The sequence below is a fragment of the Cnephaeus nilssonii genome, assembly GCF_951640355.1.
Source record: "Cnephaeus nilssonii genome assembly, chromosome: 14".
NCBI classification, from domain to species: Eukaryota; Metazoa; Chordata; class Mammalia; order Chiroptera; family Vespertilionidae; genus Cnephaeus; species Cnephaeus nilssonii.
Genome location: NC_137085.1, coordinates 76,468,065 through 76,486,882, shown reverse-complemented (window position 1 = coordinate 76,486,882; position 18,818 = coordinate 76,468,065). Strand labels below are relative to the sequence as shown.

The following is an 18,818-nucleotide window of genomic DNA, read 5'->3' as shown; positions in this document are numbered from 1 at the left end:
GCCCGGTGTCTGCCAGGGAACTGCTTCTGGCCGAAATTGCCTTGGGTTTTGCTCGCTGCAGGGCATCTCCAAGCCATCAGGAACACGGGTACTGGGTGTGGCATTTTAGTTGGGAGCTCCTGGTACTTCTTCCGGGCAAGGCCTGGACCCCACAGGTCCCTCCGGGTCCTCCTGGGCAGAGTGCAGGATGCAGCCCGCTCGCAGCCGTTCCCGACCTGCTGAGCCAACACGGGCAGGCCGCTCAGGACACTGCCCTCCGCTGCTATCGCTTTCCCCGTGCTTCCGCGGCATGCGGGAACCTGCGTCCCAAGGGTGATGGCAGTTCACAGTGAAAACCCAGAGCCGGCTCCCCCCAGCCTGGGGCTCAAGGCCCACCTGGGGCAGGACGGAGTGCTGAGGCACTTGTGAGCCATCGTCAGCAGTCACACCACTGAGCCTCGGATGGAGAAACCCAGCCTGCTGGGACTCAGTCTATCTGACCTCAACTTCCTGCCCCAGGTCCCCAAATGGGTCCCAGTGCCCCCCTTGCCGGGAAATGTGGGCAAGCCTTCCCTCCCGGCACTCAGCCTGCCACTGCCGGGCCTGCAGAGCAGTGGCACCCCGCCCGGGGGCGGACGGCGGTCGCCCTAAGAACCAGGTGCACACAAAGGAGTCTGGGCCGGCCTTTTTGGGTGCTCTTTCCCAAGTCTTGGCCTTTTCGTTTGTAAAATGAGGAGTTAATAATAACTTGGTTGTTGCTCGGCCAGTGTGGTTCAATGGTTGAGCTTCGAACTATGAACCAAGAGGTCACAGTTCAATTCCTGGTCAGGGCGCATGCCCGGGTTATGGGCTGGATCCCCAGTAGGGGGCGTGCAGGAGGCATGTCAGGGACCAGCCTGACAGGTTGAACCGGGCTGAGGTAGGGAGGTGGGAATTGAGGAAAGAAAGAAAGACAGGACAGCAGGATCGGGAGGAGTCTGCAGGTAGCCATCGACCGACTGCGACTCTGCAAGCCACCGAGCTACTGCAGCTCGCTTTATTAACCGCGTAATGCCTTTTATACACAAATACTGAATAGGAGGTTTGTGAAGAGGAATGTACTCTCTGTTCTTAATCTCTGAGAGACGTCAGGAGATCAAGTTCTCGGTAAATATTTACAGACTTTTGATAAGCTGTGAAAGGTTTTTCTTATTCTACTCATCTGCTGACAATAGGAATGTGCCATCAAAACAAGTTAGATTGAAACAAGTCAGGGACACTGCGTGGGAAGGGACTAATTCTTGTCAGTCCCTTCGGGTGCAAGAACTCTGTCAGCTTACACCCGGTCTCCAACTGAGGCAGTAGATGGCTGATTCTCTCTCATCATTGATGCTTCTATCTCTGTCCCTCTCCCTTCCTTTTTGAAATCAATAAAAACGTAATTTTTAAAAGTTGGTTGTTTTTAGACCTAAAATAGAAAGCACATCTGAAGATACCTGGCACCTACAGAATGTCACGCCAGTGCGCTTTCTGTCGCGGAGTGCCCGGGAAGAGCCGCGCATCAGCCCGCCGAGCAAGCTGAAGCAGGGCGAGCTGTGCGCTGGGCGGCCACGTGCCGCCCTCTCTCTGTAAGGAGGCCCTCTGCGTGCTGGTCAGCAGTGGTCAGAGGTGCAGCCAGAGCTGGCGGGGAGCACCATGGAGGCATTTGTTTCTCGGACCCACTGCTCCTGGGCGCTTCCCAAAGCTGTGAATGGGGAGAGGCTGGCACCCACAGGTTCTCCTGCCACTCAGGTGGTCTTCTTTCTCTCTTGGTGAACCCTCCAAGAGCCACTCGTGGCCTGAGGCCTGGGCCACCTGGCCAGGGCTGGCTGTCAGGTGTGGGCACGCGGAGCCGGAGCCCCTCCCCCAGGCCCTCGGGCGCCCGTGAGAGATGAAGTGTTTGCTGTGGAGCCCACCCTGCAGGGAGGCTGGCTTCTCAGGCGGCCACGGCCACAGCCAATGTCCAAGTTCCCCGAGAAAGGGGGTGGGTGTGAAGAAGTGAAGAAGTGCCTCCCCCCTGGCCGAGCCGCCTTGCCTGTGTGCCAGGCTGCTGTGCCCAGCACTCACTGCCACCCCCTCCTGTGAACAGAAGTTCTTGGCTCTTAGGGAGACTTAAGCAGAAGTGCATCACGGCCGGGGCCCAGCCCTGGGTGGAGGGAGCAGGGCTAAGTGACGCAGCTGCCCCTGTGGGGCGTCGCTCTGTGCACTGAACTCCAGGGGGAAGCCGCCAGTGCGGAAGGGAAAGTGGTTTTCCCTGGAAGAAGTTAGAGTACAAGAAGATCTGAAAGAAAAGGCACAGACAGCTGCTTAGCACAGCCACACACACTCACACGCACTCACTCGCACTCACTCGCACTCACACACACACTCACACACACTCACACACAGGCACTCACACACACACACACTCACACACATGCACTCACACGCACTCACACACACACTCACACGCACTCACACACTCACATGCACTCACACACACACACACTCACACACACTCACACACACGCACTCACTCGCACTCACACGCACTCACACACACACACACTCACACACTCACATACACACACACTCACACGCACTCACACACACACTCACACACACTCACACACACACACTCACACACACGCACTCACTCGCACTCACACGCACTCACACACACACTCACACACACTCACATACACACACACTCACACGCACTCACACACACACTCACACACACTCACACACACGCACTCACACACACACTCACACGCACACACTCACACACACACTCACACACACGCACTCACTCGCACTCACACGCACTCACACACACTCACACTCACATACACACGCACTTACACACTCACACACACACTCACATGCACTCACACACGCACTCACTCACACGCACTCACACACTCACACGCACTCACACACACACTCACATGCACTCACACACTCACACACACTCACACACACTCACACACACAGGCACTCACACACACACTCACACACACACAGGCACTCACACACACACGCACTCACACTCACACACACACTCACACACACACGCACTCACACACACTCACACACACAGGCACTCACACACACACTCACACACACACACACGCACTCACACTCACACATGCACTCACTCACACTCACACGCACTCACACACACTCACACACACTCACATACTCACACACGCACACACTCACTCACACACTCACATGCACTCACACACGCACTCACACACACTCACACACACTCACACACACTCACACACACTCACACACTCACACACACGCACTCACACTCACACGCACTCAATCACACTCACACATGCACTCACTCACTCACACACACTCTCACACACACTCACATACTCACACACACGCACACACTCACTCACACACTCACACGCACTCACACACACACTTACACGCACTCACACACACACGCACTCACACACATGCACTCACACACACACACTCACACACACGCTCACACGCACTCACAAGCCCTGGGAAACAGCAGAGTGCAGCCCCCTAGCAGTCTCTGGGCCCCATGTCCCCCATTGCCATCCTCAGAAGTAGGGACCAGCATGCAGTGCACTCAGCGGCGCTGGGGCCTCGCCCTGCGAGAGAAAGCGGCCTGGGGCTACGGCGTGGTGCACGAATGACCCCGAGACGGAGCTCCCAGCAGAGGGGACATCTTACTGACTAAGGGAAGAGTGTCCGGAGTGAGCAAACGCTGGAATGTTCTGCTCACAGAGACAAGTTGATTGAAATGACGGTTCGGTCACTGCTGGGCTTTAAGTGGGCCATGCCTTCCTTGGAGGCCTCCCCTCAGCTCTTCCACCCTCTGGGGCGCCTCCCCCAGGCTGGGTGGGGCCTGCTCTGGTGTCCCTGTGCCCTTAGCTACCTCCTCTCTGCGAGGACTCCCTGCCCTGCCCAGCACAGAGGGACAGCACTGAGGTCACGGACTGGCTACATCACACAGCTGGCTTCCTTTCTCTTCAGGGTTGAGTGTCAACAGAAGCCAGAGCGGACAGTGGTGGGGCCAGTGCTGGGCAGCTGTTCCCCACATGCTGGCGGAGGCCTGGACCAGACTGGGGCCATCCTGGTGGGCATCCTGGGGATACCTGGGGGCATCCTGGGGGGCATCCTGGGGGCATCCTGGGGGCATCTGGGGGGCATCATGGGGGCATCCTAGGGGGTATCTGGGGGGCATCCTGGGGGGCATCCTAGGGGGCATCTGGGGGTCATCCCGGGGACACCTGGGGGCATCCTGGGGGGCATCGTAGGGGGCATCGTAGGGGGCATTGGGGGGCATCCTAGGGGGCATCTGGGGGGCATCATGGGGTCACCCTAAGGGGCATCCTGGGGGCATCCTGGGGGTATCTCGGGGCACCTGGGATCAGCCTGGGGGCACATCAGTGCCAGTGGCCAGGTCCGCAGGTGCTGTCCCTGTGGGAGGAGATGCTGCCCGCATCTTGTGGAGAACCAACTTCCTGAGCTGCACACGTGGGGACCGCGGTCCCTGGAACCTCGTCTTTGGGCACAGCCCACCCAAAAAGGACTGGAAGGCAGCACGATGGTTTTCCTTAGCCTGGCTCCCGCAGGGAAGGGAGGAGTGGTCACACCTCGGCGGTCCATGGGTGCAGTGTCTCCTGTGGGTGCTGTGGAAGGAGAAATGCCCACACCTCGGTGGTCTGTGGGCGCAGTGTCTCCTGTGGGCGCTGTGGAGAGAAACAGCCCCAGACACTGGCTCTGTGCATGAATGAGGAAGGGTTGTTACGCATTGTCCCTCAATGCTCCATCCTATATAATAAAAGGGTAATATGCAAATCAACCAAATGGTGGAACGGCCAGTCGCTATGATGTGCACTGACCACCAGGAGGCAGATGCTCAATGCAGGAGCTGCCCCCCGTGGTCAGTGCTTCCCGCAGGGGGAGTGCCGCTCAGCCAGCAGCCGGCTCACAGCTGAGCACAGCGGCGGTGGTGGAAGCCTCTCCTGCCTCCAGGATAGCGCTAAGGACCCCTTGGGGGATGTCCGACTGCCCGAGGATCCCCTGGGGGGAGCGGGCCTAAGCCGGCAGTTGGACATCCCCCGAGGGGTCCCAGACTGCGAGACCGGGCTGAGGGCCCCCATCCCCCCAGTGCACGAATGTGGTGCACCGGGCCTCTAGTAGTTTAATGACAGCACGGACACAGTCACTGGAAGCCTGGAGAGGAACGGTTGCAGCGTGAGGTCGTGCTTTGGTGCAATAATGCCTCGCGAGACACCTCACCCCCCGGACGTGTCCCCCGGACGTGTCCCCCCGCCCCCCCAGACGTGTCCCAGGCTGAGCGGCATGCGGGCTGAGCACCAGCTGGCCGGTGAGGCCCATCCAAGAGCCTGGACGTGTGAGAGGCGCTGGGCCCCTCCATCTGTGCTGGGGTCCAGGGTGCAGGACGGGGGCTCTAAAGGCGCTCTGTCTCCCTTCAGCTGCAGCATCAGAAGTGAGTGCCGTACAGAGAGCTCTTGGCAGTGAAAGGCACTGCCCTGGGCGGCCTCAGTGCTGTCGCTTTTCCTTTAAAGGACACGGTTATTATATGTGTATAGTGTGTGAATGTGTGTGCATGTGTGGGTCTGTATGTGTATGTCTATGTGCATTTGTGCATATGTGTGTGCATTCATGTATATGTGTATGTGTGTGCTTGTGTATTTGTTTATGAGTGTGCGTGTGTTTGTGTGTATGAGTGCATGTGTGTTTAGGTGTGCATGTGTGCATGTGCTTGTGTGTATATGAGTGCATGTGTATGAGGGCAGGTGTATGTGTATGTATGCTTATGTGTGCATGAGCGCATGTGTGTTTGTGTGTGCATGTGTGTTTTGTGTATGTGTGTATGAGTGCATATGTGTTTGTGTGTATGTGCATATGAGTGCATGTGTGTTTGTGTGTGCATGTGTGAATGTGTATGAAGGCAGGTGTATGTGTGTGTATGAGAGAGAAACGGAGGACAGGATGTGCAAACAACCGCTGAGATCCTGAGCTGCTGGGTTTTCAGTCCTAAGGCCAGGCTGGCTCCCTGCTTCCCTGGCTGATTTCAGGGGCAGGACAGAGGACGCTCCCAGTGTCCCCCTCTGTAGAGTCCCCTCCTCACGGCCGTGCCTGTGGGTGCCCCGGGTCCGAGGAAACCAGCCTCTCTTGCTAACAGGCGTTGAGCAAAAGGGTGTTCTGTGGTCAGAGGTGAGAGGATGCCAAGCTAGGAGGCTGTGAATGGAGGTCTGTGTCGCGAGGCTCCTGGGCTCTGAGCGGGGAGCGGGATGGCTCAGGGAGGCTCCCGGAGCGGCCACCCAGGGCGCGGAGGCCTGCCTGTGGCCCGGGTCCGACTCGCACTCCCTGGAGGACGCCTGGCAGGGTTCGGGCTTCTCGGTGGAGAAGGAGGACTAGGCAGGGCGCGGGGGCTCTGCCTGAGAAACGCTGCGATTTAAGGGACTTTCTGTCCCTGAAGTGGGGACGGAATTCCGTTCTGGGCCACCAGCCAGGCGAGAAGGGAGCGCGCTCCGGGAGCCCGCAGCGAGCCCCACGCCGGCAGGCTCGGGGAGGCGCCCCTCCTTGGGCTTCCCAGGGCCTCCCCCCGGAAGGAGGCGTGGTCACAGGCCCTCCCGGCCATGGCTGTGGGGAGACAAGCTCGGGTCCTCGCACCCCCCCGCCCCCCACCCCCCGCTCCCGGGCCCGAGCTCATGGATGCTGAGGCCACCTCCTGTCACCGCTTCCAATGATCACCTCGCGCAGGACAGCAGAGGCTCTGCCCCTCCCTGGGGTTGAAGGCTCCCAAGTCCAAGGCCAGCCCCTCCCCTGAGCCATCCCAGGGCTTGCAGTCCCCAGGCCAGGCCACCGCCACTGAGACGGTGCGGGCGCAGGGGACCACCCAGCGCTGTGCAGACCCAGAGGAGGTCCTGCCTCGCAGCCACCAGCAGGTCCTGGCGGGACGACGCCCACGCCCACGCCTGCCCTCATCGCCCCTGGACACGGTTCCGCGTGTGTGTGCAGGGGTGGGTGCGGGGTGTGGGGGGCGTGGGGCAAGCTCCTCTGGAAGAGGCGGCCACGGGAGCTCCGATGCGTTCCCACACCCGCCTGTGTGCGGCCTGCGCGGAGGGCCTCACGCCCGCAGCCCGCTGGGCCCTGTGGCGTGTCTGTCCCCGTGAGGGGACCATGGGCTGTGAGGCCCTCGCCGGGCAGATCCCGCGCCGTGAACAGGGTCATGGGGCCAGGCCTGTGAGACCCGCCTTTCCCTTCAGGGGACGGCGAGGCTCACGGCCCGGCCCGGCGGGCCTGCGCCCATCGCTGTGGGACGCGGCTGGGACACGTCACACATGAGCAACCCGCTGCGTGGGCGCCGCTGCTTACACTGTTTGCTGGGCAGCGTGACCCCCTACTGCTCCAGTGACATCCACGGAAACCGCCAGCGTTGTCCTTATTGGACGTCACAGCTTAAACACAGCCCCGGGCCCTCTGACTGGACGGGGCACTGCGGGACTGTGGCGGGAGGGATGCGGGCAGAAGGCCCAGACCCCGCGGCGCGGGAGGGATGCAGGCTGGGCTGCAGGGGTGCGGGTGAAGTCTCCATCCAACAACTCAAGCAGGGCCGTGCAGCAGGTGCGGGAGGGGCACGCTCGCAGGAAACGCCACGGGACTCCAGGCACAGCGGTGTGAAGACCTTTTCTGCATGAAGACCTTCGCTCGCTCGGGCTCCGGGGTTGGTGGCCGCGGCGGTCACGGCCTGGCCTGGCCCGGGGAGCCTGTCTGTCCAGGATGCCCTTTGCTCCCACCCAACAGGGGCCGGCGTGGGAAGCAGGTGGAGTGAGCCAGACCGGGGAGGACGTGGCTCGGCCCATGAGAGGCAGCAGGCGCGTAAACACCAGGGGCCGCCCTCCTCAGAGGCCCTCCGCTGCGCCCAGCCTTCCTCTCCGCCTGACCACAGAGGCCTCGTCATGAAGCCTTAGGTTCCAGGGACTCCGTGTATTGCCACTATTTTATCTGCTCAGCACACAGGGACCCTCTCTCACAAATCACTAAACCACCAGGTAGCACAATTCTAGAAGAAGGAATGGTTTCTAGAAGTTTCTCAACAGGAGCCCCGTGACTGATGTCTCCTGGCAGGCCAGTGCCCCGCTGCATTCCCCAGCGTGCTCCCCTCGGAGCAGGGCCTCACGGCTGCGCACAGCGGGACGCACCCCTGCAACGTGTGAGCAGAGCTGAGACGTGACGGTCTGAGTGTGTGACTTGACGACCCAAGAATGATGGCTAAGTAGCTCTAGTTTTCAAAAGCCACAGCCAAACTGACCAGCACTGGTCTTGTGTAAAATCAAACACTAGTTACGGATTAATTAAGACCAGGGGACTAGAAGATAATTCTTAGGTTTTGTATCTTTAGCCCCAAATCACACCCAATAAAGCCTGCTTGTGGCGAGGAGCGGGTCTGCGGCTTTATTGTGAATCCACACCTTCTTAGGAACTCGTCTGCACCTGCCCTGGCCGGTGGCCCCGCCACAGACACAGGCAGAGTGCTGGCGGCACCCTCTCCGAGGCCGAGGAGGCACGGGCTCCACGCAGCAGCGGCTGCTGTCTGTCCTGCTGCTGGAGGCGACAGACAGCCTTTCCCTGGAGGTCACCGTCTATGCGTGAGGACCGTCTTCAGAGCAGCCTCGGCAGAGTGTTTCCGGGGTCAGCGAGCCACGCCACCCCTCCCGGAGGCCACCCCTCGGCAGACGTGAGTCTCTGGCTCAGAGGACACGGAGCAGAAGCAGCGCCCCGACTCGATCCCTTGACTGGCTTAGACACTGCGCTGGTGGGAAGTGATCTGTAAGCCTCAAAGCACATTACCATCGGGAAAGCTTCTGGGGCCAGGGCGAGTCCGGTGGCCTGTGCCAGCCACAGCCCTCCTCCCACGTCCTGCCTCACCGCCGCATCGGTGTCCCTGCCCCGGGCACACCGAGGCGCGGCACGGGGCGCTCAGTCCACATGGGGAGTGTCTGGGCGGCGGCTTCAGGCGCAGCCGGGAGCCAAAGGACTGGAAAGACAGCGAGGACCTCCTGTGACCTCCGGACACAGACCCTGCAGATGGCCTGCCGGGGAGCCACACAGACGACAAACACGGAGGAAGCCACGGCCCTCTGCCCTGCTGTCCATCTCTCTCGCACGCTCCCGGCAGTTGTTGGGGAGGGTGTGTCTGGGACGGGCTTTGGGGACCACAGTCAGGCACGTCCCATGAGGCTGGCTCTCCCGACGGGAAGAGGGAGATGGAGACTCAACATCAGTGACTGCAGACTTTGGCCTGTGGCTCATCTGCTCACAGGCGGCGTGACCGGCGCAGTCTTAGTTCACCACGTCGTAGTAGTAATTGCGCAGCCGCAGCTCCACCGCTGCGAAGCCAGGCCTGCTCTCCACCCTGGAGAGGGAAGACAGGCATTAGCGGTCCGTCGCCCGGCGACAGGCAGGCCACAGCGGGGCCTTGGGGAGTGCGCACGGGCCCCTCCTGGAGCCTTCCCCCAGAGCCCGTGGCTCTCAGCATGTCCCGCTCCCAGCCCCGGCACCGAGCCCGTGCACACAGTGCCAGGCCCACCCCGGCCTACGGAGCCCAGTCTGCACTCGGCAGACCCAGGTGCTCATTCCTCCTACAGATGGAGAAGTTTGCACTGGAAGTCCGGATCCGTTAACCCAGGACGTAGCAAACCAGCCATGTCTGGGAGATATCATTGGTCCACATGCTGCAGGCACACCTTTACGTTTGACTGGTAACCGTGTTAAGAAGAAAATGACCACAGTTAGACCGCCCCTTCCCACACCCCAACTGGATGGCTCATGTGCTGTTGATAAGGGTCTTATCAAAACTCAAAGCCTGTCGGGCAGAAGCGGAGACGCGGGCCTGGCCATCATCTTAGCACAGCAGGGCCTCCCTCTCGTCGCTGGCCAGGTGCCGTAACGGCATCAGTAAACCGCGGGAAAAAGCCTTTCACAATTTGCAGTTTCTGAACAACGTCACACATCTCTGCTCTACACAGGCACACTGAGCAGGACCTGTTGCCAGCAAGTATTTCTTAAAATTCCAAGAACCTATCCTTGTTTGGAAATAATTTTACTTATTTTGCAAGATTTTTTTCTATATTTTAAGTGGGTAAAATTGCCCAATAAGTAAAACAAAACTTGAAATTAAACTAAGAACTGTCCATAGTCAAACTTTTTGACCTACGACTACAATTTCATAAGGTTCAGTCTTGGTAAGAGAACAGCTAGGGAGCATGCACGAGGCCAAGGATCACCCAACTATATAAGGGCGGAGCAGTTCCTACAGAACCAAAATGGGTTGTTTAGTCAAATGGCATCAACATCGAGTAAGTCTGAAAGTGGTTCTGTGACTTTAAGCGAAACACCCAATGACCAATTTGGCCATAGGCTAATTGCTGTAAGCCAGAGTTAGATCCTCCGGCACCTCATCAAAGTTATCACAAAATGATGTTATTCCAGACCTACAGCTTTCAAGAGCAAGCAACACTGCTTGAGAATACCAGCCCGCCGTGGTCAGGCTGGGACCTGGGCCCGCCATGTCAGGCTGGGACTTGGGCCCGCCGTGTCAGGCTGGGACCTGGGCCCGCCGTGGTCAGGCTGGGACCTGGGCCCGCCGTGGTCAGGCTGGGACCTGGGCCCGCCGTGGTCAGGCTGGGACCTGGGCCCGCCGTGTCAGGCTGGGACCTGGGCCCGCTGTGGTCAGGCTGGGACCTGGGCTCGCCGTGTCAGGCTGGGACCTGGCCTTGCCGTGGGGCCGTGGCCCTGGCCCCCAGGTTGTGGTCTAGGAAGGAATGTGATGGCCAAGCCCGGGGTGCAGAAACACAAGCAGAAACTGTGTCCACACAGTCAGACAGCCTCGGTCCTGCTCCCAAGGGAACACACACTGATCATCTTTGCAAAACAGAAAGTTCTGCCCCACTGCGGAGGCCTGAGCGCACAAGACCTGCCTGAGTCTTGCTGTGCGGGTTTCATTCACTGGCAGCTAAGCACCAAGAAACTCGGTAGAGAAACGGAACACAGCCTGGGCCTCAGGGAAGACAGCGGTCGGGTGTCCCAGGGGCCGGGCTGCCGGGAGGAACCCAGGACCACCTGAGCCTGGGCACAGGAGGGCACCGCGTATCCTGGGCTGCGCTGCTTCCACCCACCCAGGCCCGATGCTTTGTCCACGCTTCCCCTTGTGCCCAGCGCACCCCTTCTTCCCTCCCATTTCCTGACCCCAAGCTCCCCATCCTGCAGTTGTCAGGGGAAACGCTGTCCAAAGGGCCCAACATGGACCTGACAGAAGTGTGACCCTACCCGGTCCCGTCCCGTCCCCCTGCAGCCGGCTCTGCAGCGCCCACCACAATGTGCCATCGCATGCTTGTGTGGGGGTGTGCTTCCTGCTGGCCCAGTAGCGCCCAGCCCACAGTGTGGCCTCTGGGAGGGGTGTCTCAGCGTGCAGGAAATGAAGGGCAGTGGACAGGGCAGTCTGCCTTAGACCGGAGGTGTGTGTGCATGTCTTCTGTGTAAGTTGCTACTTATCTATCTACCCCACCATACCTATCCATCACCCACCTATCACGTATTTATTTACTGATCTATCAATAGCTATCTATTGATCTGTCTACCTATTTCCTAGGTATCTATCCTTCCACCCATCGTCTATCAATCAATGTATGTAACTATCCATCCGTCTTTCGTCTTTCTATCCACCTGTTCACCGACCCTTCCATCTGCCTATTTACCTACCTACCTACCCACCTACCTTCCTACCTATCTGTCCACCTACCTTCCTAGCTATCAAAATCTATCGCCTTGGTAGCCGATGGATGTCTCTCTCTCTCTATCCCTCTCCTTTCCTCTCTCTAACAAAGTCAATAAAAACATATAAAACAATAAAAATCGATCACCCAGGCAGCCATTTCCTCTCCTCTGAGCATAACTGCGTGAACATGGGGGTCCTCACACACACACACACACACACACACACACACACACACACACACACACACGAGCTCCCGCCCCCGCCCCCGCCCCCGCCCCCGCCTGTGTCCTCTGGCTCTGAGCGCCATCGGGCTCACCTCCTTTCAAGAGCACGCAGTGGAAGGAGGTGAAAGGAAGGCACTGACTTCACAGCTGACTGGTTACTGCCCGCTGCCCCTCCTCACCTGCAGGCTCCACAGGGAGGGCCGGGTCTCGTGAGGTTTGCCCAGGTGACTCCCCGTCGCCAGCTCCTGCGCTTCCCAGGCCTCCTGGCTGGCCATGCTCCCAAAACGTTTGTGTGTGTGTTTTCTTTTTCATCCAACTGTACGTCATTTAACTACTTATCGCTACATAGTCTCTGACCATCGCCCCCTGACCGGCACCGGCATCCCGCGTCATCCGTGGAAAGCCTTTAACCTTCCGAAACCCAGCTTGTTTGACAAGGAGTTGTCCTTCCTAATTTGGGGCATGGCCGCCATCACTGCTGCTCCTCCACTGACGCCTGGGCCCTGCTGCCAATTCCTAGAGGAGAGGTCTGCAGAGAATCCCTGGACAGCGCCCCTGGGAGGGCGTGGTGGGGAGACCCGCCGCCTGGACCTCACTGGGGCTACCTCACAGTTCATCTGAGAGCCAGCCAGCATCATGGCCACACCGTACCCCAAAAGGTGGCCAGGAACTAGGAAAATACACTCTGTCGCCAAGAATGGTCCACAGCACCAGACCAGACGTAGGAGCATCTTTCTACTGTGGCCAACGCCCCGCCAATATTATCTACATTTCAAATGTAGCCCCGGGATTAGAGGGATTGTCTAAGCTCAGTCTTAGACTGAAGAATAGAAGGGCATGGTCCAGAAAGCAAGGCAGCACACCCTGCCCCAGGAGAAGGCCGCCCGGCACGCTGCAGGAACGGCAGGAAGGGGGGTACTCACTCATAGGTCCAGCACAGGGTCATCAGCTCGTACATCTCTCTCGGACACCCCGGAGGGCACCCCATCCTCTCTCCTTTCTCCAGCATAGCAGACACTTCACTTCCTTTCATCCCCTAAAACATGCAAAATATACCTGAGATTTTAAAACAATAGCACTCAGCAAAACAAAACAAAGCCACAAATACATCCCAACTGCCATCCCCAATGAAACAAGAGTACATGAAGTGCAATTTCAATGACAAAAACAGGAGCGCCTGGCTAAGATCTGAAAGTCAATGAGGCGGCCCTCGGCGGGAGGCGTGCGTGCAGGGGCAGGAGAACTGGGCTCTGTCTGTTTTCATCTGGGGCTGCTTTCACGAGAACGTTCCATTTGTGAAGGTTCATAAGCTGCATCCTAGCGACTGCGCCCTTTTTGGCACGTGTGCCTCAGTTTAAACACACCTAACAAATGGAATGAGCTGCCAATCTGATACTGGAAATAGACATACTTTCTATTTCAATTTTAATTAACGTTGATTTGGGTACATTTTATGCATATTTACATGCATAATGCACAAGGACAGAAAGATGTACTGTTCAGCTAGCATGACATATTTCTCTTGCAGTTCAGCATAAGCGGAGCGCCTATTAACCGTCAAACGACAGCAAAGCCTCAGAAGGAAGGCCAAGACTACGGTGTGAAGGTGCTCATCGGTTCAGACAGAACTAGGCCGCAGGACCAGGAATGAGAAGCAGAGGCTAACCCGATACGGCTTCTGCCCGTAGGAAAACGCCTCCCACATCAGCACCCCGAAGCTCCAGACGTCGCTCTTGCTGGAGAACTTGTAGTAGTTGATGCACTCGGGGGCGTACCACTTGACGGGCCACTTCCCGTGCGTCTGCGCCTGAAAGCAAGGCAAACGGAGAACTTCCGTCAGAACAAACCCGTGTCCATGCAGCTCTGCTCACCAGAGCCCAAGGCGGCAGCAACCCAAATGCCCACTGACAGCGGACAGACAAACAGAACGGGCTCGACCTACAGCGGGATGTCACCAGCCTTCCGGAGGAAGGGATTCGGACACACACGACGGCATGGATGAACCATGCGGGGCCCTTTCAGTGGAACAAGGCGAGCCGCCCGCGCACTGCGTCCTGGTCCCGCACCAGGAGCCGGGCGGCTCTCGGTGCATGGTCTGCAGCTCTGAGCCGGCACTCCCTGTTCGGCACAGCTGCTCACAGTATCATTTCAAACGCTCTCATTTTAAAGGAGGTAGTGAAGAGACCCACACTGTGCCTCCCAGAGGCCTTTGCTTAGGGGCTCCGGGTCTGTGAGGCCTGCTGCCACTGGGCATGTCACCTTAATCTGGAGAAGTCCCCAGGGCAGGGGGAGGCGGGTCGGAAGGGGCAACTTGGGGGACGGATCTGAGACCACAGGTGCCCGGCAGCTCTGTGCCACACTGATCACACCTCTGTCTCATCCATGTTCTGCTTTATCTTCAGATTTAGATTTTCAAAATTGTGCCCACCACCACCTCCCTCTTCTAGTCTACAGAGACAACCACCTTTGAGAGCTTTTCTTGGATCCTTCCAGAAAAATACATATACAAGTGTAAACAGAGAACATATGCTTCTGGGGGAATAAAGTTAGAGGCATACCATTTTTGCACTTTACTTTTTAATTTTTCTACTAACCCTGTGTCTTAGATATGTGTCTATGTCAGTACATGCAAATAAAGTCAATTTCAGACTTGTGCTTTTATATGTGTGCTTCAAATAAATCTCCTACAACTAACCTAACCAGCCTCCGCTGAGCGGCCCATGGGGCTGCCCGGATTTTGTCATTGCACATCCTGCCTCAATGGACAGAGCTGCAGTGTGTGAGGCGAGTTCCACCCGGACACCACAGCGGAGGCAGTCATGAACTTTCTGGTTTCCAAGAGCATACAAGTTACGTCTATACTATACTGCAGTCCACTAAGTGTGCAAAAGCATCCAGTCTAAGAGAACAGTGTACAGCCCTTAATTAAAATACTTTACATCCAAAATGTTCTGGCCATCGCCGGGCCTTCAGCGAGTCCGAATTGCCACTGGTGGAGGGTCTTGCCTCAATGTTGATGGCTCCTGGCTGATCAGGATGGTGGTGACTGAAGGTTGTGGGGGGAGGGGGCGCGTTGGTAAAATAAGACAACAGTGAAGTTGGCTGCATCAATTGACTTGCTCTCACACGTTCTCTGCAGCACTGGCTACTGAGTGACGGCATTTTGCCCACAGAACCTTCAGACTTGGAGGCGGCCCTCTCACACCTGCGGCCGCTTCCCCAGCTAAGTTCATGTGAGATTCTAAGCCTTGGCTGTCATCGCAACAGGCTCCGCGGACTCCTCGCCAGGAGTTGGTTCGTCTCAGGCAACCACTTCCTTTGCTCATCCACGAGCTGCCACTCCCCGACCCTTAGGTTCCATCACGAGATCGCAGCTCTCTCCCGCCGCAGCTCCCCTGGGCTGGCCTCGCTGGCCCCCACGTCTGCAGGCGCCTCCTTACTGAAGCCGGGCCCTGCAGTCACCCGCCCACGTCTCCCAGACTCCTGCGGTGCTGACATGATGCCTCTCCCAGGAATCACGATGTTCCCAGCGATGGGAGAGGTTTCATTTTCTCTGCCCCGGTCCATCCGAGGAGCCCCTGTCTGTGGCAGCCATAGAGGCCACTGCGGGGTTAATAATAGTTGGTCTAATTCCCAGGTTGCTGTGTCTCAGGGAGCAGGAAGGCCGTGGGGAAGGAGACAGAGGGAAGGCTGGTCGCTGGAGAATCAGAGCACACCCGGCATTTACTAAGTTTGCTGTCTTATGTGGGTGCAGTTCGTGTTGCTCCAAAGCATTTATAACAGCAACATCAAACATCACTGATCGAAGATCAGCGTAACAAAACTAACAATAATCAAAAGGTTTGAAATATTGCAGGAATTACCAAAATATGACACAAAGACATAAAGTGAGCAAAATGCTGTTGGAAAAATGGCGCCAACAGACTCGTGCAATGTATGGTTGCCCCAAACCTTCAATTTGTAAAGACATACATCTGCGGAGACCACACGAGGGAGCCTGTCTGTGCCCGCGTCGGGCGGTCTCGGCGGAGCTGCGTGGCAAAGGGAGCGCGCTGCAGCTCTGTGCTGCGCGGCGTCAGCCCCACCAAGGGCCACGCTCATTGCTTCCATCCCTATCGCTTCTTTTTAATCCGTTCAACATTTTATTCCTTTAGCCCATTTTGCTTTGCTTGCTTATGAAATACTAGAGGCCCAGTGCATGACTGAATCATGCACGTGTAGGGTCCCCTACACGCTTTCGCTTTTCTGCTCCGGCACCAGCGGACAGGCACCCAGCTCCCCCACTTTTGATGGTCCGCAGCCGCTGAGGGGGGCTGCCGCGGACACCTGGCTACCCTGCTGTTGAGAGGCGCAGCTGGGTGTCCGCGGCAGGCCCCCTCAGCGGCCGCGGATCTGGCCGTTGAGAGGCACAGGGGGCGGGACTCCCGCCCCCTGTGCCTCTCAACAGCAGGGTAGGCCCCCTCAATGGCAGCGGATCCGTGCCTCTCAATGGCCAGATAGGCCACCCCGAGTCCCGCCCCCCAGCCTCCCGCCGCCCAATCGTGGGCGTAGCGGAGTGATGGTAATTTACATGTTACTCTATTATTAGATAGGATTCTCCATGTCACCATCTTCTCAGAGTGTTTAGTCTCTTTTTATGGGTTCTAACTTGGCTTTTAGTTTTTTGTGCAATCGGATGATTTGATACACATGTATCTTGTGAGCTGTTTACAACAGTATAGTTAGCTGCGCGTCCTTCACCTGACATGATTACCGCTTTGTCGTTGTTACTGTGGTGAGAACATTTACTATCTCCTCTCTTAGCAACCGCCTTGCTGACGAGATGCCCCGAGCTCACTGGTCTCACAGCTAGAAGTGGGTACATCTGACCACCTTCATCCATTTCCTGCCCTGGAACCTGCTCTCTGTTCCCATGGGCTCAGCTTCTTTGGGCTTCACAGGTAAGATGATCGAGTATTTGTCTTGTTCGGTCTGACTGATGTCACTCGGTATCATGCTCTCAAGCTTCATCTATGTTTTTGCAAACAGCAGCATTTCCTTCTTTTTAAAGTGTGTGTGTGCGTGTGCGTGCGCGTGTGCGTGCGCGTGCGCGTGCGCGTGTGCGTGCGTGCGTGTGTGTGTGTGCGTGTGCGTGTGTGTGTGTGTGTGTGTGTGTACATTTTCTCTACCGGTTTATCCACTGGTAGGCATTTGGGTTGTTTCCAGATCTTGGCCATTGTGAACGATGCTGCGATAACATGGGAGGCACAGACCGCCCTCGCACAGCGGTTTCATCTCCTTCAGGAGAATCTGCGAACGTGGGACTGCTGGGTCGTAGGTCACGCTATTCTTAATGTTTTGAGCAGCCATCATCCGACTTTCCACAGTGGCTGTGCCCATTCCCACCAGCAGTGCCCAGGTGTCCCTCCCCCTCACCCTCGCCGACACGCCTTCTTTCTGGTCTTTGGCAGCAGCCGTTCTGACGGGCGAGGTGATTTCCCGTGGAGCACAGGTCTTGGCCTCCCGGTCTGAATTTATTCCTATGTGTTTTCTATTCCTTTGCTGTGACTATAAATGGGGTTGTGTTCTTAATTTCTTTTTCTGACACTTAATTGTTGATTCCCTATTGTCCAAGAAACGTGGTTTGGAAGATACTATTCTGAGTAAATCTCAGGTTGTGATATATTAGTGTTTCCATTTTAAAAATAGAACCAAAGCTCAAGAAGAACATTTTTGCATAGTTATTTTTAAATAGGGACATTGCTCCTTGAAATCCTATCATAATAAAATATAAAGGAGAGGCATTTGCACTTCAGATTTCTACCACCTGCTGCTCGGAACGCCGCCAGCCGTGCCCACCTTGTAGTAGTTCTCGTCCGCGCGGAGAGCCTTGGACAGCCCGAAATCACTGATCTTGGCGTAATGCTGCGTCACCAGCAGGACGTTTCTTGCCGCCAGATCTCTGTGCACGAAGTTGCACTCCTCCAAGTACTTCATCCCCATGGACACCTGGTGAACCAGCTCGATGATGTTCTTGTCCTTGACGTGTCTGCAAGGCAAGTATGTCATTAGTGACAGTGGACGGGGGCCATGTAGGAGCAGCCACCATGCCTCGCAGACAGAGGTGGGTCCTCTCACTTCCTCCTCTCCTAAGCAGGACTCACGAGTGGTGACAAAGGACCTTGCTAACCTACAGCTGTTCAAGAGTGAGCACCATCCTCCTGGTGCTCAGAGGTGCAACTTTCAAAGCTTGCTTTGAACTGCATGACACGCACACAGCAGGCTGGCCATTCCGGGCTAAAGGAGAACCGGGCTTCACTATGGGACGGAAAACGAAACCCACCCCGAGTCCCATTCTCCCCCATGAAGCGGGAGCAAGGCCTCCCTTCTATGGAGATTAAAGGCACAGCCTAAGTAGAAACGCAGTGTGGCGAATGATTAAGCAACCAGTGGCTAGGCTATGAGTTATTCCATCTCAGCACCGAGCGGCACTTCCAGCAGTAATTACTCGCGGGAACGTAGAGGTCAGCCAGCCAGTATGATGCCATAGTTATCCCCATAAAAAGCTTATTAAATATTCTTGTAACAACCATGTCTTTCTTAGGAGGTGACGCCGACTGCCAAGACATTCTGAAGCTGCCTCTATCTATCCCTGGGCCAGGACAGAGCGGGCAAAGAGAATGAAATCCAAACTGGTAAATTAGAGGATTTTGTTTGTTTTTGGTTTTGCCCAAAAGGAGCTAAAAAACACTTGATCCAAAGACAAGAGCTTTCTCCTCTGGCAAGGTGCGCGGAGGATGGAGGAGAGGCCTCCGGGGGACCCAGGTGCT

At 56.9% G+C, this 18,818-nt stretch overlaps 1 protein-coding gene across 3 annotated transcripts in view; it reads right to left on the bottom strand.

Annotated features, from left to right (window-relative positions):
• Positions 1 to 8,455: 8,455 nt before the first annotated feature.
• Positions 8,456 to 18,818, bottom strand: part of SYK (spleen associated tyrosine kinase) — an 80,619-nt gene continuing 70,256 nt past the window's right edge. For all 3 annotated transcript variants that reach the window (XM_079790969.1, XM_079790970.1, XM_079790971.1), the window contains exons 11-14: positions 17,848 to 18,037; positions 13,676 to 13,816; positions 12,933 to 13,045; positions 8,456 to 9,424 (exon numbers count right to left, since the gene is read on the bottom strand). In XM_079790969.1, the coding sequence (XP_079647095.1) occupies positions 9,352 to 9,424; positions 12,933 to 13,045; positions 13,676 to 13,816; positions 17,848 to 18,037 (517 nt within the window). In that variant the 3' untranslated portion in view covers positions 8,456 to 9,351. The remainder of the gene's footprint in view (positions 9,425 to 12,932; positions 13,046 to 13,675; positions 13,817 to 17,847; positions 18,038 to 18,818) is intronic.